General features: G+C 41.6%; 1 protein-coding gene across 3 annotated transcripts in view; it reads left to right on the forward strand.

The window, feature by feature from the left end:
• LOC109994496 (neuropilin-2) overlaps positions 1–24,866 on the forward strand; it is a 98,961-nt gene that overhangs the window by 26,314 nt on the left and 47,781 nt on the right. For all 3 annotated transcript variants that reach the window (XM_020647857.3, XM_020647856.3, XM_020647858.3), the window contains exons 3-7: positions 1,310–1,491; positions 9,254–9,481; positions 11,944–12,099; positions 12,192–12,361; positions 17,237–17,392. In XM_020647857.3, the coding sequence (XP_020503513.1) occupies positions 1,310–1,491; positions 9,254–9,481; positions 11,944–12,099; positions 12,192–12,361; positions 17,237–17,392 (892 nt within the window). The remainder of the gene's footprint in view (positions 1–1,309; positions 1,492–9,253; positions 9,482–11,943; positions 12,100–12,191; positions 12,362–17,236; positions 17,393–24,866) is intronic.

Below are 24,866 nucleotides of genomic sequence, written 5' to 3' on the forward strand. Positions count from 1 at the left end.
TGGAGTCCTGTTTTATTGTATTCTTTTTTTAAGTACCTACACGATCAGTTGTCTTACACACATCCATAATCAGCGAAATGTGTGAGATATTTCTAAGGAAGAAAAAGTGCTGAAGCAAACCTTCTGCACTGTAAAAACAGGTAAAATGGAAATTTCCCTGAAAAGACCAAAGGCCCTCGGGCTCAGTTACAAACATTATTGAATTAGACCTGGGCATAGATGTAAACTAGAGTCATTTGTTACGCATTAATCCTTTCCTAGCTTCAAAGGCTGGAGGGTTCATGTGTAGTTCAAAAGACTTTACCATTACATACGTTCTCACACTCTGACTCTGACCCTCTATAACATAAAGCAGAACACCTGTGGGCACTTTTCTTTCTGTCTTATATCGATTTTCTTCCCCCATACAAAGCTCATTTGGCTATAATTTCTTTGGAAAGCATTGCACTGCGTTGCTTTGAAAAATAATTCCTTGTAATTTGCTTTGAAAGTAACAAGCAGGAAATGAGGTGAATTAGTTGTGTGCGATTGGGAATCAGTCTCCTTTTGAGTTTCAGTAATGCAGTGCACATGTGACACCACTGTTTCCTTGTAAGAGCTGAAGGAGAGTACGTCATCTTACATTCACACTTTCCCTTTGTCTCTGTTATAATGTAGTTATTATCCATATAATGGTGTTCTGCAGACCGTGAAGCTCACAGCAGTTGGAGTATATAATCACTCCATTACAGTGCAGTTGTAGAGTTTTTGAAAAGGCTTCTCTTTTCTGCCTCACGCAGGTGTTTCTTTTTCTCCTCCACCATCTGCGAGCTGCCAATGCTGCATTCATTCCACTTGTGATGACACCCATGCTTCTGCTCGTAGTTACTTTGCTTTCTGACATCCCTTCAGAAAATGATAAATGCTTACAATTAGCTCATTGCTTCTGTTTTGAAGCCAAATCCAGTGTGATGCACACCAGATCAAAAACACTGAGAAAAGGACAAAAGGCTAACAGTATTAATAGTAATGAAAGTCAAAGCAGAAGGAAGGATTTTGCAATTTTCCTCTTCCTCAAATTCAAGTCTCCTCTCCGTTCTTCCACAAAACACGTCTTAAGTGCCTGACTTAAAAGACTGTACATCAAGCACGGAGAGTTGACGATAATTAGACATGTAGATGTTGCATTTCTCTGAAAATGATGATTGTATTCACTCTGAGATTCCAAATGCCACAAACTGCAGAATGGTCGTTAAGTGGTGCGCAATCAAGACAAATGGCAAGACATTATGCAGAAGAACAGGTCATTCAGTTTGTTTGTCTTCTGCAGGTATGACTACGTAGAGATCCATGATGGGAACTCAGAGACGGCTGACATCCTGGGAAAGCACTGCAGCAACATCGCCCCAGCACCCATCATTTCATCAGGACCCTCCCTGCACATCAAGTTCGTATCGGACTACGCCCACCAGGGGGCCGGCTTCTCACTACGCTATGAGATCTTCAAAACAGGTAAATCGATGCAACAGATGGGTTTTTTTTTTTTTTAAATGCTTTTCTTTCTTTCTTTTGCTTCAGAAAAAAAACATTTATTTTCACATAAAAGGAGTGATAATTGCAGGGTGGGTGAGTTTGTCATATCCCAAAGTTTCTGAAATAAAACAAACTATACTATATTTAGATGAGTCAATCATGAAAGAGGCTGACATTAATACTGATGCCTCAATATGACCTTCAAAAGTAAATCAGACTATCAGATGGAAGATTGATCATTACAACTGTATATAGTTACATTATATGACTCTCACCCATGCTGCAGGGTTGGTTTCAGAGGAGGCATTTAACAGCACTCAAGACAGCCTTTTCTGAAATTGTTGGTTGCATGTTAGACATCTTAAATAAAGGAGGATGAGATTTTTGGGCAGGAAACACTACTTACACATAAACAGGACAAGATCAGCAAAGAGATAGATCATCTTGCTTTGTCCACCGGGGGTGCCAGATCTGACACAACATGAAAAGTTCCTCACAGGAGCTTTAATGAGTATTGGAAACAAGCACACAAGATACTTATCAGTAGTACATAAATCAGCGCTTTTCTCTTTAATTTATGGTATTTACGCCTCTTCATTTCAAACAGCAGGCAGAAAGTAGAGAGTTGAAGGAAAAGGGAGGAAGAAATTGGATGAGACTATATGTAATCAATTCTTAGGGTTGCATGTAGTTTAATGGTCGGTGCCTGAAGCCCTGCAGACTCCATGATATCCTAATATGTCACATTGTTCGATGAACTGGAAGTGATTTCTTATTTAAGTTATACACTTCCCAGAACCTGCATTTGAAAATCAAAGACTGAGAAGAAGGACATGACCCCAGTCAATGACCCTCATGCATGGACAGATTTAATAAAAGTGAACAAGATATTTGAGAGATGGCACCTTTATAAATGGGCTATTAGGAGCTTTATTGCAAGCTCCTCATAGAGGACTCAACACGCTTCATTAGGTGATCAAGCCTGGTTCAGCTCCCTGCTGTCATGGGACACTCTGAGTTAGAGACATGAGACACAGCAGAGGACCCTTGAGAGCCCTTCAGACAGTCCAGGCGAGACATCGTTGGCCTTCATGGCACTTTGTGTGTGTGTGTGTGCCTGACATGGCTCCCCTTCACGCTGCCATGGGTCAGCCAAAGCGAGACCAATTGAGATCAAGGGCGAGTGAGACAGAGGGGTGCATAGTGTCGGCCCCACAGCCATCTTGTCCCGTTCCCCCTGAAAGCATTCCACACATGCCTGCTTAATTGAGTCCTGAGCCCTGTTCCCCCGAGACACACGCACACATTTACACGCACACACGTACAACACATACACACAGAGGGCTGGGGTTACTAACACAACACGTGGGCTGTTTCTCGCTCACTGACACCGGCCTGTTGGGACTTCTTCTGTGCTCTTGACACAGTCCACCTGATGGACTTAAAAACAACAAGGGTGTCAGTGTTCACACCCAAGCACCCAAGGGAGATTAGGCCAGACAAACAGAAAGAATGAGAGAGAGAGAGAGAGAGATTTGTTATTCAATAAACTGATTTTAGATGTATGAAAAACAAAAACCTACCAAACGTAACACATTTTTCACAGCATGTTTCATGTTTTGTGTTTGTTTTCATTGTGATCTCTCCTCAATGTTTATGAATTGAGCAGTAGGGAGAAATCCTTTTTTTTACATGGTAAATGCAGAGCTCTGTCTGTATTTATTTGATTAAAGTTAATGTGAATGTTTGTAACACATTGTTTCACAATTTTTTTTCTCCAGATTTTGAGTTAAATAATAATGGCGTTAAAATTTTTTTTGTAAATCAAAGCGTTATCACATAATGAGCATTCGTTTGTTTAACTGAGATCAAAACATGAACAAAGCTATTGTTGCCTTGATAACAATTTGAAATGATCACATTCTTATTCTAATGAAATCATTGACATTATGTCTTCAGTGGCAGGAGGGCATCATTGTCTTCCAAAATTGTAAAAAAAATCAATTTAAATATGTGACAATGCTATGTATACAATATATATATATATATATATATATATATATATATGAATTATTATAGTGATCGTAGTTAAAAGAAACCAATGGCAACATGCCAAAACTAGAAACAAAGTAGAAGTCTCATATTTTGAGTCTGATGTTTGGATGACTGATACAATCTAGTGCTCTTTTTATTTAAATCTGAACAAACGTAACAACAGAGGGGTGTATTTTTTTTTGTGGTTGGATAGTTTTTATTTAAAAGGAATCTTGCCTAGTTCAGTATCTATGAACACACTTTGAGGACAGTTGTTTTGATTGATGAAACCATTTAATGGCATACAGGACTTCCTTCGGTTTCTCACTGTTGTGCGCTTGTATTAGTGTGTATAAGTGTGTATTTGGGTTCAGCCTTCCCTGGCAGTAATGATGGCGCCATTCGGAAGATTCAAGCTGTTGCCATACTGCTAACAAGATCTTGTTATCCTGGAAGGTGCAACCGAATGTCTGGTTGTGTGGGTGACTAAAATTTGTCTGCATGTGTCAGTGTGTATTTATTTGTGTTCTAAACATACTGTATATCCTGAGGGCGAACTGTCTAAATATGTATCTGTCTGTGCTACCGCGTAAAGTTCTCACAAGAAAGACAAAAAGGATCTTCCTTCCTCTCCCTTCCTCCCTTTTGTGTAGTCTATATCCTTCACCGTCTAACAAAAAAAACTCACTACTTAATGAAGACAAAACAAGAACAGAGGTACAGTAGAGAAGAGGTTTCAAGCACAGCAATACTTTGAGATGTCATTTTTATGCTATCATTGCAGCTCTTTGTTGTTTCATCTTCTTGAAAGATTGATTAAATCATGGTTTGTTTACAGTTTATATACTATTTGTATTAAAACAGACAACACTTTAACCCGTTATTGAACCGATTGTGTTTCTATACTGTGTTGCTAGGGAAAACAACTGCTTTGCCTCTTGATTCCTTCATCCCCTTGACTGAATATTTATGGGGGTGGGTGGGAATGGGGGTCGACTCTACTCCACAATCTCTTCCTGTGGCTGGGGTCTGCTGTGTTCTGTAGTAATGAGGTGGTTTGTGTGTGTGTGTGTGTGTTGTTGGAGAGAGGAGATTGTCCCCCCCCACTCTCTGGGTGTCCTAATTATCCCTCAAACTGACCCGTCAAAGATTAACAGTGTAATCAGTCTGGATATGACACACAGACACGTATACTGAAACGCATACAGTATCTGCCAAGGAAAAATTGCACCTGAAAGACAAAATCATCTGTGTGATTTTTTTCTATTTGCAGACACATTTGCAGAACATACAGTACACATATGTCCCTATCAAATGTAACACATACTGTATCTTGCATTCCAAATAAGTTAAAATGCACTTAAGGGTTTATGCATGCATGCAAATAACAAACTTCCAAATTAAGGCCTTGGATAAAGACAAAAACGTATAAAAACACAGCAAACTAAATCAAAACAAAACAACATGCCACACTTGTTTTTGTTTACAGCTCTGTTGCTGTGGATACTGTAGTAAAATTCCAGCCAATATGAACACAGCAGCCAGAATGGGGAGAACCAATCACAATTCACTGTCTAGGCACTGTGCCCCCAGCTGTTATTGTGACCCAGAACTCACTAGACACACACACACACACACACATACACACACACACACACACACACACACACACAAAGACATGTATGAATACACTAATGCTGCCAGGACCGTTACTCACCAATGCAGGGCAGCTTGTATGTCTGCACGCAAAGTGTAACACTTACAAAAACACACACGCACACACACACACACACACACACACACACACACAGAACAAACCCTAACGTTACCTAAAACCCAAATCTCATCCCTAAGATTCATACAGTTTACCTTGCGGGGACCAGCTTTTGACCTAAATGAGAAGTGAGCCCCCATGGTGCCACTGTGTGAACAGATTTTTGTGAGACAAACATACACCTACACATGCACAGACTCCTCAGGCAGTGTAATGTGGAAGCTATCGTGACAATCCTTCCAATAGCCGCTGTTGTTTACATTCTACCAAATGCCTGAAGGCAATTCCTCTCTGCCTTTGTCCGACTACCCATCAAGTCAGTTTATTACACTGTCCAACCAGTCACAGTGCTCGCTCCGCCTCCTCCTCTGGCTTTCATTGAGCAAAGTGGATCCAGATCTGACCCGGTGAAAAGGAATAGGTGCTCTTTGGCAAAGCTAATATAACAACAACCTTAAACCTGGCATTCAAAATGTAATTTAGTCTGCAGTGTAAGGGATACATCTAGAGTTGAAGGGTGTTTTTTCCCAAAATAGGTATTTACTTATCTTGTTTTCAAATGTTTGAATGAAGCAGCGATATGGCAGACAAGAGTGTTTAATGCCTCCACTGCATCAACATGTCAAACTCAAGAAAATATTTCCCTGATTACATCATCCACAGAATGCCTGTTTGGAGTTTTTAGCATATTGCATTTGGAAAGCGAAAGTGGTTATTTTCCTGTAACAGTTTGATTTCATGTGTGAGTGGTAGTTTGATTGAATGGGCAGTTCATCGTAGAGGGAGATCCCTGCTGTGATTCAGCAACAGTAGTTGAAATTTAATGGCTTAGGAGTTTAGGAACCACGAGTCCCAAACATAAATGATAGTTGGATTCTAACTAAAACCAGGCACCGGTTTTGCAAGAGCTGTTGAGCTGTGTGTGGGCCTGCTGGGTCAGTCAGTGTATCTTAACTGTCCACTGCTTGTGAACTGAAACATGTGTCTGAAAATGCTTAGTTGGTGAAGGAGGAACTGTTAGTATGAAAGTACATGTCTGCAATCCAGTTTGCCACACACATACAAACAAACATTTATATCGGAAATTTAAGCAAAAAAAGCTTTTAAAAAAAGATGAATGAAGGTATTCGCATGCTAGCTTGCCATATCCCATGCCCTGTCTACCAGGGTTCAGTGATCCATAAACACCAGCGCCAGATCTACCCAGCAACACTGCGTACGGAAACACACACACGCACACACACTGACTCACACACTTCCTCTAACCTTACCCCATGAAACACGTGTTTCTATTGAACTTATCCAAATCAGACAGATGGAAAGTGAGTAGAAAAGAAAAGGAAATGAGACAGTGGGAGGGGAAAGGGGAATAATAGAAGTGTGGAGGATGAAAAGATGAATGGGAAGATGGGAAAGAAAGAACAGCAGGGGAGGATTGGCAGAAGAAAGACAAGAGAAGAAAAGGAAGGAGAAATGAATGAGGTTGAAGTTGAATGATGGACAAAAGAGGAGTCCAAAAAAACAGACAGATGTACATAGATTGAGTACAGAGCATTCTAAATTTAAAAAAGCTAAAATATATCTATATGATCTTTTGGGGATTTGAGTAGTAGGTGGACAAGGTGTTGATTGGGTGAGACAGTGTGAGAGGGGACAGTCCAGAAAAGGGAAGACAGCAGAAAGGAGGGCAGAAGTGTTTTTGTGCTGCTCATGAACATGAAGTAATGAGAATGGAATAAAATTGCTGCCGGCAACAGAACTGGTCAGGCGTTCATGCTACACACTCACACACACATGCTCATAGTCACGCAGACCGGCGCTATCCAGTGACTGACTCTGCAGGGGGGCCAGACGCAAGGGGAACCCCATGAGAGAGAGTGTGTGTCAGTGTGTGTGTGCTGGCTGCATTCTGAGGTCAGTGCATGAGGGAGAAGGTCACAATAACAAGCAAATCGGGGTGGAAAGTGGGACAGAAGGATAGGCAATCTGTATCACACTATAAATAGATGTTGCTGTGGAAAAAAAAAACTTGTTTTGGAGACATTTTTATAGATCCGCAAACAAACTAGAAAGGATGTAATTTTAAGTTCTACCATGCGGCAAAGCTCATTTGTAACAGAGCCATCATAAATCAATCAAATCACACTGCTGACAAGCTGTATCAGGGAAAGTACATTTAGGCTGATTTCAAAGAAAAGCGAAAAGGAAAGGACGAATAGATGGAAGAAAAGTCTACCAGCCAACCACAGACTCTCTGAGTCTGCTAAATGACTGAATTTGAATGTATCTTGGTGTAACAACCTAGTTTTGAACATTCCTAACCAAATTGAGAAATGTGGTTTTTCAATATCAACAGCAGGAAATGCCTGATACAAACAACAAGTGACAATGTGAGAGACAATGTCTTTAAAGCATAAATGCACATTTTTATGCTCTTATGAGAATTACTGTAAATAAAAGCTAATTAGCAGCAAAAGAAGATGTTTGTACTTTTAAAGTGATGCATATCTGTTTTCTTAACAGACGAAAATTGGGGGTAAAAATTCTGATCTTGACAGGTTACCAACACAACTGTACTTGTAACTGTACATGCACACACATACTGTATGTTTAAATTCACCTTCTATGTCAGAAAACACACACACACACACACACACACACACACACACACACACACACACACACACACACACACACTCTTTTAATGTACTACACTCACTTTCTCCTCATTTACTCATGCAAGCACGGGAGCACAATAGCAGACACCCAAACAGACTGGAGGGAAATGGGTTACCATAAGAGGCTTAGACAGTGTGAGTGTGTGTGTGTGTGTGTGTGTGTGTGTGTGTGTGTGTGTGTGTGTGTGTGTGTGCATGTGTCTGTCTGGGTGTTGGGTCATACATGGCTGGATGGACTGGAATAATAGTCCAGTTGCTTTGAACATATCCACTCTATAACCCATGTGTGTGTGTGTTTGCGTGTGTGTGTGGAAGTATTAATGAAGAGGGTATTACTGTAGTTCAGAAAAAAGAGCCCTACATTACCCCAGAAGACTGTGTGTGTGTGTGTGTGTGTGTGTGTGTGTGTGTGTGTGTGTGTGTGTGTGTGTGTGTGTGTGTGTGTGTGTGTGTGTGTGTGTGTGTGTGTGTGTGTGTGTGTGTGTGTGCGCGTGTGTGCGCGCGTGTGTGTGTGTGTGATAATTACTAAAGCTTCTCATAACTGTTAGACCATCCAACCATGATACTATAAACAGTGTCAGGCCAGTTCCTATTTTGGGTCATCCTACATGTCGTCTTCAGTATCATATCTTCCTTTTCCTCTGCTCTACCTTTTCTGAACTCTCGCTTCACTTTATTGCCCGCTGTATATTCATTCACGTTTATTGTCCTTATTGTAGTTTTCTCTTGTCTCTGTTGAATGCCCTGAACTCTGTGTAAATACTCAAAGACGAGTCATGTCTTTTGAGGAATTACATGCATGTTTGTGATTTCAATTCTAAGTTAAGAGATTACTATTTAACCTCTTGAAAAGACATGTGGGGGACAATTTGTAACAATTTTCTTTTTTTGTGAAGGGGATAAACCTGAATTGTGTGCATATCAATTGATTTGATACACAGATTTGTATTCATATCACTCTTGCACTAGGTTCAGCTTAAATTGAGCTAAATTTCCTGCATTTTAAGTATTCAATATGAAGTCAGTTAATCTCACACAGTCAGACTTTTATCTGGCCAGGAAAGCTAAGAAAGCTAAATAAGGAATTCTTTAATTTGCCTCCTCTTAAACTTTACCTCGACGTGTCTGCACAGAATAATATTATTCTTGGTGTAATCCCAATCTATGGCCTTTCCTGAATACATTTTTTTATTTCAAGGTTTTTATTTAAAATGCATCTCTCAATGTACATTTTTCTTCTGTTTTTGTATCCCAGGATCAGACTGTTCCCGCAACTTCACCAGTCCCACGGGTCTCATCGAATCCCCAGGCTTCCCTGACAAATACCCTCACAACCTGGAGTGCTCCTTCATCATCATCGTGCCGCCCAGCATGGATGTCACCCTCACCTTCCTCACTTTTGACCTGGAGAATGACCCCCTTCCAGGAAGCGAGGGGGACTGCAAGTACGATTGGCTGGAAGTGTGGGACGGGCTTCCAGGAGGTGAGACAGCGATCAGATGGATCAGTGTTTTCTTCACCCCATAATGATCATCTGCAAATGACCATGTTGTTTTGATGAAAGCATTGATAATGATGATTCTAATGGAGGTGCAGAACAATCATTCTACCTCCTCATGAGTCAATACTCGGGCAAAGTTAAAATGTTGTGCATTCTGCCCTGCCTACATCATTATTGACTGAGGTGGAGTAGCAACTATTTTAGTAGCTCTGCGTTGGTAGATGAAAGCTGAGCTTACAGGCGGGATGTTGGCACACAGTGTGGAGAAACAACACAAGTTTTTCAAGGGGAAAATAAAAAAAGGAATAGCTGAGAGGAAGGAGAAAAGAGGGGAGGTGAGAGGAGGAACGGTAGAGGGTTAGGATATTTCTGTTCTAGCTGCTCAGGAGGACTGGAAAAGCTTAGAAGGACGAATCTAAGGCACAGAGAGCTTGGATCCAGTTTCAAGGGTTGGAAGAGGTAGAAAGCAAAAGAAGAGCGGTGGAAGGGCAGAGAGAAGTCCTCTGCTGTTGGGGAGACTGGAACAAAGGGAGGAGATGTTGGGATGAGTAAATGAAGCTCAGGAGACCTCTGGTCCGCCCTCAGGAAGGAGACTGGGAAGGATAGAGAAACAGGTTGATTTGGAAAGAGTTCAGCAAGAAGCACTGGAAACGGGAAGGGAGGGTCAACTTGGAAGTGTATATTTTCTGTAGTATTTCATACTCTTCTATTTGAGTTTCGGATAGGGTACTGGGTTATTTTTTTATTCCTACATCCTCAAATCTTGAGTATTAGGCAGATTGGAAGACATGGTGGTCAAAGTATTTCATACAGGTTCAATAAAGGATTGTGTGAACTTATTACAGTGTTTCAACAGCTTCATTTCCCCCTTCTCTTGACAGAACATTTGATTCTTTTGCTTGTGTTTGAATGTAAAGAGAATTTCCACAACTATAACTAAATCACCTACCCTCAAAACAAAGAAGGAAATGAAGATGACTAGATGTAAGATAAAACTGTGGTTTTAGGGAAAGAGAGGATGAAAGGGTTCTGCTGTGAGTGATGTGCAAAGACCACAAGAAAGATATCAGGATGAAAGGAAGGGAAGGAAGGTGAAATGAAGTGGGAGGAGGTTGAAAGGGAAGGAACTCTGCAGGATGAGCTTCATAGTTGAAGGACTTGGATTCTCCCTGTACAGGAGTGTGCAGTCTTAAGCAGGAAGGGAGGATGAAGGAAAAGACCTAAGGCAAAAACAATGACCATGTATGTTTCTTATAAGGTTAAAGGCTTTTGGCAAGAGGGAGGAGAGATTGAAAAGAGAGACCTGGCTTTAGAATCTGTTTATTCAAAGGAAGGGCAAAAGGAAACAGAGGATAAACAACCATAGAAAGTATTTCCAACTTAATTAAATTGAGAGGGAAAAAAAACTGTTTGCGAAGGAAAATAGTTAGAATTTGACTGTTAGTACATTTTTTCAATCCCGGGGTAGGGTTCATTTCTTCACATACCAATTTTTAAAGTGAAGAGGTTATGGCATTATGTGTTTGTATGTTTCCACATGTGTGTGCAAGGGTCAAATGTGCCTTTGTCTTTTCTTAAGAAAAAAGTTGCAACTAATTTATAAACATAAATTTTGCCATTTTTGCCTGTAAGCTAGAAATATTAAATCTTTCCTCTCCTCTCCTCTCCATCAAGTAAAGAGTTATCACTGTTATTTGCTCAAGAGCCCTATTTCAAACATCCACCCGTTCCAAAAGGAAAGAAAAAAATCAATAGCACAGATCGATTAGCAGCTATTTTCTCGTCTTCCTCCTCCTCCTCTTCTCCGGGCCTCCTCATGTGTGTGTCTGTTAGTGTGAGAGAGGAGTCACAGAAGAGCAGGATGAGTCTACTATCTGTGCTCCCAGCCCTTCACACAAACACACACACACACACACAAACTAACACACACACACACACACACACACCCTTGGGCTCTTAATCACACTCATCTGTTTGTGTTGACATGTACAAGTTGTGGAATCAGAGAAGAAGACAGTAGAAGAATCACTTAGATCCTTGGATTTACACACGCGCTGTATATATATATATATATATATATATATACATTTATCCACTCTATATATATATATAGAGAGAGAGTGGATAAATGGAGGAGAGAGAGGTGATGACATGAGAGGGTGGAGTGACGAGCAGCTGTCAGTGGAGGAGGGAATCAGAGATAATGGATGATTGGAAAAATGCAATGAAAATAACATTGGATACAGAGTAACAAATGTGACGATTATGAGATAAAGAGATTTGTTAAAGAATGAAAACTCAGCGTAACCTCTTGATACCTGGATGAGTGAGCTCCTTGACAGGTCGTGTGTAACTGATAATGTATAACATCATGGGTCATACAGGTTGACAGCAGGATTTTAACAGACTGACGGCTAACGCAATACTTCTCCTCATATCAACAGTGGGCCCGCTGATTGGTCGATACTGTGGGACCAGGTTTCCTCCAGAGATCCAATCGTCTACCGGGATTCTCGCTCTGTCCTTCCACACTGACATGGCTGTGGCAAAAGACGGCTTCTCAGCTCGGTACAACATGACACACAAGGAAGTCAGTGAAAGTAAGTCAAAGCTTTTTTTTTTATTTAAACAAATTGGAGAATTTGCACGAATCTTGTGCTTAATCTCTTCCTCTCTTTACACCCTCTTGTAGCTTTCCACTGTAGTAATGCTTTTGGTCTGGAGTCGGGTAAGATCACAGACGACCAGATCACAGCCTCGTCAAGTTTCTACGATGAGCACTGGCTGCCCCGACAGGCCCGACTCAATTACAACGACAATGGATGGACGCCAAACAAAGACAGCAACAGGGAGTACATACAGGTACGAGTTTGTTGTTCTTAGCTTTAGTTCCAGAAATTAAACCCGAGGGAAATCAAAGTAGGATTCAATGGTTCCATTAACATGTCTATATCAGCGCTCTGAATTAATGTCGCTTGCAACTGCAGGCATGAATCCTAAATCACGGATTAAAGTCACACATAAGGCCAAACATTATATCAACCCTGTCCCTTAGAAATTCCCTTTACATACCACACATTTGCAATAGCAAAAATACTTCAATTGGCAAATGCATTGTGACCATATTTCATTTCTTTTTAGCTTTTATATATCCAAAGCAGCATTTCAATATCTGCTTGTAGAGCAGTTAGGACATTAGCAATTCCCTGTAAAGCTGGTGAAGCACGTGGCCATGGTTCAACTCTGAAAACATGCTCTACACATTACTACTGATTAACTTACTGTAAAACAGTGGAACCAATCCTCCCCTAACTTTGCCAAATTACTTTTGTTGGCTGTTTACATCCACAGTGTCAGGATGAAAAACATTGTCTCTGACAGTACTGGACTTCATTTCACTACTTAACATCTTTTCCCTTTCCGTGCTCGTTCTTAAGGAAGTGTTATGCTCTGCCCTTAAAAACTGAAGAGATTTCAGGCAGTTATTACCTTATACTGCACAGTATTAGAAAATGACTATTTCACAGCAAGATAGCCAACACATGGTGCAAAATCAAAAACCTGTTTGAATTTATGATTTTTCATTTTTAATTCGATTTAGCGAAATCCCAATCCTGACAAAAAGATCTTTCACTTTCACAACTTTACCCCGCCTTAACTAAAAGCAGCCTGCATTCTGATTTTTATAGCATCACTTTTTTTGTGTTGACAAGTCACACATAATAACTCTACCACATCTATATTTGTGTTGTGGATATTATGTGTGTGTGTGTGTGGGGGGAGGGAGAAAGTGAGTGAGTGAGAGCGAGCGAGTGGGAGGTGTAGTGATATCAAGGTTTAACAGCTACATGCTTGGGTAAGGCATTGTTTCCTGTATTCTATCGCAGTGCCAACTTTGTGCCATTCCTGTGCCGAAGCTGAGTTATGAGGCCTGTCTGGGTGAGAGGGGAAAGGCAGTGTGAGGTTCATACACAAGCTCAGCCAGAAATGGATCCAAACCGGTGCACTGAACAGAAAGACGCGCTCTGTAAACACACTATCTTGTTGGGTGTGAACATCTTGTGCAGTAGCATTGTGGAGAGTTCAGCTTTGTTCTGTACTGTTTGATAATGGTGTGCTTTGCACAGTACAGCAACAAAACTTAGAAAACTAGATTTTCTTCAGTTAATGTCAGATGTAATCTGCTGCATTTGTCCACTTCTAAGGGGAAGTTTTGAAAGCCAAAAGCTCATCGCTTAAAGCAGATTACAAACTGCTTCATTTTCTGTTTCCCTGAAAAAATCTTGTCGACAATCATCCCACAAATTCAAATGGTATGATTTTACTTTCTTTCTTTCCATCCTTTTTCCAAGTCGGAGATTGGATAGCCTAAGATGTGCAGCTTCCATTAAATGATGACGCTTTTTCATTTAACGTTAAAGGATCCAGCGAGAGATAAGAACCAGGCAAACACCTCATCTATTATTTTTTCAGGAACAAAGATTAAACCACAGACAGCCACAGCAGACAGATGTTGAATGGAAGCAGTAGTTTTGATTGTCTGCGCTCCACTGAGGCCAAAATGTGGGCCAGCAAACACAGGAAGTGACCGAGGCCAGGAGGTAGCATGAGGCCAAGGTCTCATCAGTCTCATCAGGCTTCCTTCCTGTCTCACCTCCACTGCAGCTGACAGCACTCTCTCGTGCTCTCTCTCCCGAACACTTTTAAAACGAGCTGACATTGAAGAATTTGCCCAATGTCCTTAAGTTAAACGACTCTCCATATTTGCTTGGAATTTTTTTTTTTGTCGTTCATCTTGGCCTTATCGTCTCATCAGCCAATGGAAAGATCCCTGATTTGGATGTCATCATTTATGAAACATCAGAGTTTTGGCGTAAAAAGTATCTTGACAGTCGGCTGCAAATGAAGCTTCTGCTCCCCTCATGTTGTCATGCAGCCTCTATCTGGTCCCCGGTGTTGCGGTCAGGTGTCTGCGTTCCACAGAGGCTCTCAGCTGTTCCCCTGCGTTAACACCTAGCAGAGAGCAAGGCCCTGTGTGTGTGTGTCTTTGTGTACATGTTTGACTGTGTTTATGTGGGTGTGTGTTTGCAAGCTCCTGTCTTGACAAGCAGCTGTCATAAATGCCAACATGCCTCTCCCTCTTGAATTTGCACCCGGTTCTCTTATAACTGAGTGTGTGTGGTGCGTTTTAATATGTGTGTATGAGTGTGTGCGATAGTATGTGTGACCCATGCGGCTCAGGCATGTGTGTTTTGTTGGCTCAAGAGCCACGTGTGTGGTTTAAATCTCTCTTCAAAGGGACTTTCTCTGATTTAGCTTATGTTGGTGTTTTCTATTCTTTTCTACTTCTGTTCTATTCTATTCATTTATTTTCAACTCAATCCCGTCGCGTGCCATTCCATTCTATTTGGTTCAGATAAATTATTTACAATTATTTTCTATTGTATTTTATTTATTCTTTTTACATACTTTATTAATCCCTGAGGAAAATTCTGGTTTACACTCTGTGATTGAGAGAAATGCTTCTAACACACTTAAACCCGAAATACACAAATACACAAATACACAAATACATCGGGTTTCAGTGCCTTCCTCAAGAGCACATTGGCCGTACTTAGGAAGTAACCCTCCGACTACCATACCAACTTCTATATTTTGGTCCGCACCAAGACTTGAACCAGCGACTCTAAGATTCCCTACCAAAGTCCCTTCTCTTCTCTTCTCTCCTCTCCTCTCCTCTCCTTCTCTTCTCTTCTATTCTCTTCTCTTCTCTTCTTTTCTCTTCTCTTCTCTTCTCTTCTCTCCTTCTCTTCTCTTCTATTCTCTTCTCTTCTCTTCTTTTCTCTTCTCTTCTCTTCTCTTCTCTTCTCTCCTCTCCTTCTCTTCTCTTCTCTTCTCTTCTCTTCTCTTCTCTTCTCTTCTCTTCTCTTCTCTCCTCTCCTCTACTCTCCTTCTCTTCTCTTCTCTTCTCTTCTCTTCTCTTCTCTTCTCTTCTCTCCTCTCCTCTCCTCTCCTTCTCTTCTCTTCTCTTCTCTTCTCTTCTTTTTTTTTCTATTTCACACTATAACAGTCTTTTCTGTTCATTTCTCTTCTGATCTGATCTATTCTGTGTGTCTCTGCTCTGGTCCAGTGAGGTGTGCTGCAGATTGATGATGTGAGCTCTGGTGGCTCCGTTATTCTAACAACTCTGTGATTGATGAGAAGCCTTGGGAAGGCTCACTTAGCATCTCTCTCACTCCCTCTCTCACTCTTTCTCTTTCTCTTTCTCCCCCCCCCCTCATTCATTTATTCTTCACCTCCTTCTCTCTCTATCTCTCTCTCTCTCAAATTCCTTTTCTCCTGGCCCTTCCTCTTCTCATTCATTCCTGTCCTCAGTTCCGGACTATCGATTAGTTGTCTTGCTGGATCTCTGTCTAGCCCTAAGCGTGCAGGGGCATGTGTGTGTGTGTGTGTGTGTGTGTGTGTGTGTGTGTGTGTGTGTGTGTGTTGGAACTAATCTAAAACACCTGTCTCTCTGACAGATAACAAGCGCAGCATTTTACCTCCCTCCGTGTTTTGTGCTATACCCCTGTGGGACACGCAGCGCACACACACACACACACACACTCTGAAACACACACAACAAGTTCTGATTAATCTACAGGTTTCAACAGCTCCAATGGAGGAGAAAAAATGTTATAACTTACAATAAACCCTTTCTCATCTTGTGCTCTTTATTTGTCTGCAGCCTCTTTTTTGTCTGAGGCTCTTTTCTCTTCCATACAAAAGGTTATTTTTTAAAGTAGACGCCTGTATCTCCGATCGATATCCCAGTGTAGCAGAGAACATGTAAACTGAGGGCATAAAAATTGGGATATACTAATGTGTGCTGCGTTCTTCACAAGGAACAGTACAAATTACATCTATTAAACCATACTGAACAAATTGAATCACAGAGAATACCTTTTGTCTCTTTCTATTATGAACTTTTTCTGCTTGAGTTACTCATTTTGGGCACTGTTGAGCAAAACAAATGTGTATCTACTTGAGGGACTTTGGAATAAAGGAGTCCGTATTCTGCATCTGTTATGCACTGGGATCCATGTTTTCGATACACTACACAGCTAGCAGCATTCGGAACACGTAGCGTTGCATCCACAATCAGGATGGGAAGGTGATTATGGCTATTGTATGGGAGGAAATTAAAATGAGCCCCAGGTCATTACTATTGATCGGCCAGGAGGGAGGCAGGGGAGAGGGGAGAGAGGGGGTGGGGAGGAGAGATGAGAGGCAGAGGAAAGGAGAGCAGGAAAGGTGAGAGATGGATGTTGATAAGTTTCGGTGGATATTTGTGTGGTTATAGTTGAATGTAGTCAGTGTACTGTTTCAAAAGCTTCAGTTAGAGGGCATTTTTAAAGGTGTTTAACTTTGGTTTTTGGTTGCAAACAGAAGTGTGATTGAATTTAGCACATACAAATACAGGAGGTATTTTTAGGACTTTAGAAGGCGTTTTCTCCTCTTTCTATTCTGTTATCATTACTTTGGATTTATATCTTAAATTCAGTTATTTTATTAAAAAACAAAACAATATTCAGTAATGCTTCCACTGTGTTGCTCTGTTCTTCTGCTTTGAGACACTTTTCAAAACCAGCAGATTGATCAGTTCCCGCTTGTTTAATGTAGCGTCTTTCATTTTAATGCGAATGATGTTTTATTCTATACTAATAGGTCTCTATGCTTCTATTACTTTGCCAACAGGTGGACCTACATACTCTAAAGGTGCTAACAGGCATAGCCACTCAAGGCGCCATTTCAAAGGAAACTCAGAAGGCTTACCATGTCACCACCTTCAAGCTGGAGGTCAGCACCAATGGAGAGGACTGGATGATCTACAGGCATGGCAAGAATCACAAGGTAGGCTCAGGCTCATGTACAAAAACACACACACACACACACACACACACACACACACACACTGGTGCCAGGGGGTTTGACCGCAAACTAATCAGGGCGACTGGAGAAAGTCTGGATGCTCTTAGGTGACACACATGCCTCGACATGCACACATATGGAAGAGGCTGAGAAAAGCATGAGACGGAATATATGCAGCAAGAGTTGACCACAAGCCCAGAATTCAACCGGTGTGTCTGCAATTACAGCCATTCCACCGCCGTTCAGTTGGCTTCGTTTAAAGGTTTACGACCGAGCCAGAAACAGCACACGTCTCCAAGCTAAAAAAAAAAAAAAAAAAAGATACCTTACGTCACTGAATGCAGCTAGGCTCACACTGCGCAGTCTGCTTTTCACATCCCATCTGGATTCTGTTACTTACTGGTCAGATTTCTGCCTAGTGTCGACCTGCTTGGACAGGTTCTGTGAGCTGCTTCTCTCAGAGGCGTTAAAGCGTGATGAATCATCAGTCAGTGGGCTGCAGACTGGGAGTGCTGGGCAGAAATGAAGCAGACAGTGCTGCGGGTCTTTAAAAAAACCGTTGCAACTGCAGTTAAAGTGCAGGAGCGTTCCAGTGGTTGTGGCTGCTTTTTCCATCACACTTGTGCTCCCACTGCTCTAGCGCTCACATGTGTTTTTCCTGCGGTCCAATGCCACGTCTAGCTGTGTGCTATAAACCATCATTCCTCCATTAACCTTATGCATGCACACACACTCACATGCATATGTGCAACTGCTTCTCGCTGTATGAAGGAAACAGGAGAGCCAGTCTTACCATTTGAATGCGGTTCCTCTGTGGACTGCAGATCCCAGAAGGCTTATAGCTGTAGCTAACTCGCAGAGCAGTGATTGATGGATAAAACACAGGGAGATGTGGAACAAAATGTAGTGAGGGAGAAAAAAAAAAGTACAGAATGATAAGAGGAAGACAAGAAAGTGGGTGTAATCATGTTTTTCATCAGGTTTATAGCTATTACACTTGTTTGGGGATTATGTTCAAAATAAAAATATAAGTGGTCCCTAAATTGTTCCATTAACCTGTATTAAAAAATGACCCAATAAATCAGTTTACCTTTCAATCTGTAATGTCCGCCAATCAGCAATATTCTGCTGACTGCAGGGTATGAAACAACAATAGCCAGATTAATGATGATGTTTTAAGGTTAGCTGTTGGTGTCATCCCCCATAAGCCCCCTTGATTTCCCCATAACCCTGGAAAGCTGCCTCAGAGCTGAATGCTTAGGGAGACACAGAGAGGTGTGTGGGCATGCATGTGATTGTGAGTGTGTGGGTGTTTGAGGAGGAAGAGGAGGAGGGGTTTAGAATAAATCAGCGCCAGCTTCTTGTTGAACATCCTTCCCTTGTCTTCTAAACACACATGCATGCACAACATAACACCAAATGGTAAGGGTCTTTAGAGCATTTTGGCCCCCACGGCAGGTCAGACTGTGCAGCAATCTGATTTTTTTACTGAGCCTAGAGAGTTTAAAAAAGGTTACTAGAGTGATGGTAATTTTTGTATAAAGATCAGGAGATCATGCTAACCTTGAGATCAATGTCTGTCCTTCTAAGCTGATGTATCCCCAACTTGTATTCCCAACTATCTCTGTTTGTTTTTGGGATGTAAGTTGGCGTCTGTGTAAGAAAGATATATAAATAACGCAAAAGCAACAGCCAAGAAGATATTTTGGCAGAGTGTTTTATATCTTGGGTGTGTAAAATCCCATGTCTGCATTCAGAGGATAACTCGAGGAAATGGCTTTTATAATTGATAGCAGATCCTGGAGCGGTTGTAAGCATGTAATATTTTACTTTTTTTTATTTTTACTTCAATGCACAGGAAAGCTGTAAAGGAGCATTGATTTATTGATTTCATCCAATATAGAAGCCTTTCTATACCCAAGCAAGGGATACACAGAAGTGACCCAACTACCTTCTGTTGAACTTGATGAACCTACATCACACCATCCATTTGTCCATGAATCTCTTACCTGACATGTTCATGTACTCACCCCCTTCACTAGTTCTCTCAAAATCTCTTCACCCATCTCATCCTCCCTCCTTGTCCACACACTGCTCACATCTTCATCCACCTCACCCCTCCATTCTTGCTCTCTTTTCCATCTCTCCTCTCTTGCCTCCCTCAGCACTCCATCATCTGTTCTCCCTCCCTCCATATGTTCCTGAGAAAGTCATCAGGGTTTAGACAGGCGAGTTTATGCTGCCTGAACAAATGACTTTCAGCACTTGGCCACAGTGTTTTGGTGTGTGTGTGTCTGTCTGGGTGAATTATTAAATTAGTGTTTTATGAGCAAGAGGCATTAAAGGAGGACAAAAATGAATGGGAGCCACATGGATAAAAGAAAAACTAAAATATGAGCATAGCATACTTTCTGTTCTCTCGCTCTCACACACACACACACACACACACACACACACACACACACACACACACACACACACACACACACACACACACACACACACACACGCACACACACACACACTTAACCACAACAGAGAGTTATGTTTTTTTGACAGACAATACGCACACAAATACATGTATGCGTGTAGAAAAGTGTGTGTTTTCAACCACTTTTTGTGCATGCTAGCTTATTTCTCACACCAGTTACTCTTATTAAAGCAGCCACTGTGCACACACACACACACACACACACACACACACACACACACTTTAGTTTAAACATCTGTGAACCAGCCTGTAGAGGCGGAGCTAATGTCACACAGCATCATGATGATTTGTGTGATCTGTAATGCCTGTGATAGTGTCATTAAGGCCCACAGTGAGCCAGATGGAACATATGGAATACATGTCAACTTGCAGGAATGTTTTGGGGAGTAGGAGAAGTAATATTCATACAGCATTTGTTCCTGCGTTGTACTGACAGGCTCCCGAATGACAGGTACTGAATCAAGACATGCACCAGAGAATTATGGGAAGGAACCAACAGATGGGCAAAGTATAAGAAACGGGGACAGCGAATGGTACACTCGAAATCCTCACTGCAGAAGCTTGCTGAGCATCTTCTCTGTTGGAGAAAAAGTGGAAACTATTTTGTATTTTAAAATTCCATTTTTTTCTCTGGATGAGCTATTAAATATACACATTTGGCTGTACGCCTGTTTACCATGAGGTCACCCATTTGGTGAGAAAAGCAGCAATTTTCATTGACCTGGAGTTCAGAGATGAAGTTGCCTCAGTTTGTGTGTTCATCTGCAGGGGTCTTGGACCTTTTTGTCGGTAGAGATGCTTTTAAGCTCAATGTGGTACAACTACATTATCTAGCCCTCCTGACTCGCTGCCATTACTCAAGGCCTCAGCCAAGACCGAATCCTCCCATTCCCACTTCAATCTGTGGGAGAGAGGATGGATGAAGAGAGAGGCATAGAGGAGGCTGCTGTGGGTGAAGGAAAGTTGAAAAAGAGGGAGAGAAAGAAATACAGATAGAAAAACACAAGCAAAAGGTCAAGCAGTCAAGCATTGAAGTGATAGGCAGAGAAAAAGAGGAAGAGGGAGGAAGAGAGGTGGAAGCCAAAGGGAGAAGAGTGAGGTTCATAGGGGAACAAGCGAGTGAAGGGAAGTAGGCCGAAGGAGAGGAAAGAAGTGTTCACAGGGGAAACACAGAGCAAAAAAAAAAAAAAAGGAGGGATGGATGGATGAACGGAGACAAGGAGGAGAGGAGGAATAATGAGAATAGCAGACAGGGGTGTTGACCACGAATCCCTCTGGAAAGATCAGAGGTCCCAGCAACACAGCCTGGAAGAATGTCAAGAGAGGAGAATTAAATACATCGGCAGAGTGGTTAGAGGAGGGTGGGGTGAGGTGAGGTGAGGGAAAGAAGAGTTTGTGACAAATGAAAAAGGAAAAGTTGTGAGGAAAAAAAGGGAAAGGGACAAAGGATATTCGGGTTATATGTGTCATTTGGTTTGAGAGATTTGTGTAGAAGTACTGTCACACACACACACACACACACACACACACACACACACAACTGGATTCAGCTGTCAAACACAGGTTACTTCCCCGAAGTCTGTGTGTGTGTGTGTTTGTCCTTGTGTGATGAAATTAGAGGAGATGGGGGATGTTTTACTATTTTATAACTCTATACACACACGTACACACAAAGCACACACAGCACGGACATTTAAATAATTCAGCATGTCTGCGCTGGTCCTTACCGGCTGACTGACTGCCACCCTGCAGGGCGACACAGAAACACACACACACACACACACACACACACACACACACACACACACACACCTGTTCTTTTCTTTCCCACGAGGTGAATCCATTCCTTGCCATGCCATTTTTCCTCTTCTGTAGTTACACGTTAAGCCTGGTTAGTCTCCTTTTGACAACAAACCTGAAGCTGATACACAATGTGTGTCCTTCTGCGCTGCACCACTATTGTTATTCTGCAGAGCAGGTGTGTGTGTAAATGAAGGCGAAAACAAGTATTCTCGTCGTGTCTGTCACCTGTGACCTCCACTGAGAGATGAAAGCACCATTTGAATATTGGAGACTTCTCTCGCTCGGCATTGTTCTCATAGCGTTGCTGCTAAATAATAGTTTATGTGTGTTTTGAGAATATTTTTTAACAATGAGATGTTTTCACCAGTGTGAGAAGACAAGGGAAGCTGACACCCGGAACAGATGCTGAACTTTACACCTCTGCATTGTTTCTCTCACACACAACCTGACCTGGGTTGCTGTTGTTGTCAATTAGCTGATTGCTGCAAGAAGCCTTTGAGAAAGAGTCTGTTAACACGGATTAAGGAGTTGAAGAGCTCAGAGATGCTACATATCATCTTTCATGGCCCCACTGTGGATTCTCATTGCAGAGTAAAAAGTCTCTTGAATATTCAGCAACAACAACCAAAGAAATGTTTTTTAAAGTCAGAAGAATCTCGTTTTTCACCTGCCTTTTATGATAGAAGAACTGCGTCAATTTATATTCCACCCTCAAACATAGGCAGAAAAATCTCAGAAAGTGGAAAGAGAGCAACCCTTAGCGTAGAGAGGTTAAATAATAATAATCCTTAAATACTCCCTCTGTAATGCCTTTCAAGAATGAAAAAAAAAAACCCTGCACGTATCCATCTTTAACTCTTGGAAATCACTCCAATAAGGGATGATAAGACCCAACAGTTTAAAGTTTTAAATAAAGATAGTATAGACTTATAAAATGTGCTTTCACCATGGGCATAAGGGCATTAAGAACATTTTTTAAATGTCTAATTTGGGCCAGCTTGGCACTGATTCTCAAAATGAAAAAGGCAGTTTTTAAATGTTTTCATTAAAATAATAAATGAGCTTTTGCGGTGAGCAAAGCATTAAATAACAGATGTCAGTTTCATGAAGCACTGTAAAAGAGCAGAAGTATCAAGAGTTCCTGCTCCATTTGCTAACCCTTTACAAAGCAAGAAAGATGGAGGCCACATTAGTTACCAAGGACCTGCGTGTAGAGACGAGCCTGTGAAATACCCAAACATACAATTAAACCTTGAAGGGCAAGGTAAGACTTCCATTCAAACACATGTGTACTCAACTAATCAAAGGCTCAAATAGTGTGCACGCTCTTATGTGCTCTTATAAGCACACACATTTGAGTGTATGTGTGTGTTTGCATCAGTGTGTATGTGTGTGTATGCAAGCATTCACTGAGGAAATGTTTCAGTGCTCACCAAGGGAAATCAGAAAAGACCCGCCAGCCCCCAACCCCTCAGAGTGAGACTTCATAATTACACTTTTACACACTGACACATCAACACACACACCAACACACACTTGTAATTACAGTCAGCTACCACATTCCCATTAAGTCTTTTGGGGCCTTTCGGCATTTTTCCATCATTTAACTGGTCACAGTTTGTGGAATTAAGGCCACTGTAAGGGCACGAGTTCACTAAGTCTGACTTTGTGTCGTACATCCATTAGGTCACGGGTTCATTTCCCAGCTGGCCTGGTATAGCCTGCTCCTGTTCCTGTCAGCCAGAAACCCCTTTCATCCATATTTTGTCACCCCTACTGTTTAATGGATTGGGAACAGGAAGACGTGATGAATTTACACACACAGAGACCCACACACTCCGAAAACAAGCAAACATCTACACACCCAAGCGTACCCAAGCAAGTAATTGCAAGGCCTTTGGCTCTGTTGAATGAGGTTTTGCTGCTCTCCGTATTAAACACTGGATGCTGTGTTTTCAGCATTTAATGAAACATAATGAAGAAAGTTCAGCAGGAAAAACAGCCTTTGAGGTTCTTTAAATGAAACAACATGACAAGTTGTTTCTCAGATTCACAGCAGTATTTTATCATGGCAGTGAGAGGGGGGAGATAGAGATGTCAAACTGAAAGACAGAGAGGAGATTGAACATGATATGATAGGGAGAAAAGAGGAAGCCCAGCTGTGTTTTCCTGTGGTGAGCCCAACAGAGATGGTAGTCATAGACAGACAGAGAAAGACATGACACTCCGTCAGATAGACAGAGATATAAAGTCTCGGTGTCAAGAGACAGAAAGAGTGCTTCTGGCCATGTGCGCTTGCATTCAATTTCCTTTTTATCTGCGAGCGTTTTCAAAAGATCTGTGTGTGAGGAGTGCGTGTGCTTGGTGGGAAGTGTGGGAGCTGCTCTGAGGGCACTTTGTACAGCAGTTTGTGTTCGGTTGTTTGTGTGTTGCTGTGTGTGTGTGTGTGTGTGTGACAGTTGTGTCAGGAAGCGTATTTGTACAAATCATGTGTTTTCATGTTCATTGAGGGGCGACAGCGTGTGTTTTTCTTTGCTCTCTGTGCGTGAAGGATTAAACATGATGTTTTTACGATGGTGTGTGTGTGTGTGTGTTGAAGAGAGAGAGAGAGAGAGAGAGAGAGAGAGAGAGAGTGTGAGAGAGAGAGAGAGAGAGGGAGGGCTTGTGGTTAAGTCAAGAGGACGTGAGAAGAGGATGCTCTCCCACATACTTAAGCGATTGATTTATTACACACTGTGTCCTCAGTCTGTGTGTGTGTGTGTGTGTGTAAGAAAACATTTGCACTTGTTTCCTCCTTTTGTGAAGAGAAACTTTTAAGTCAGTGTGTGCATTCAGTTTAAAGAACAAAAAGATAAGTCAGTGGCCTTTCTCACTTTTGCAGTCAAAACTGTCCAACAAGAACAACACAATATTGTTGCTTGGAAACCTGTTTAACTGTCTCTTTCATGTGCTGTTATAAACTGTTGACCATTTCCATATTGTTAAGGCCATGCAGGGCCTACTGTACCATAAATGAGTTCAATTCAAAGCTGAACAGGTGAACTTTGTGGTGGTGGTGTTATTGGAAAGTTGGCGAAATGTTCTTCTTATGGGAATGGGGCTGTCTTAAAAAAAAAAAAACATCTTGGATCTATAAATGTACATAAAGTGTAAGGTAATCCA

This window comes from Labrus bergylta, chromosome 13 (assembly GCF_963930695.1).
Source record: "Labrus bergylta chromosome 13, fLabBer1.1, whole genome shotgun sequence".
NCBI lineage: Eukaryota > Metazoa > Chordata > Actinopteri > Labriformes > Labridae > Labrus > Labrus bergylta.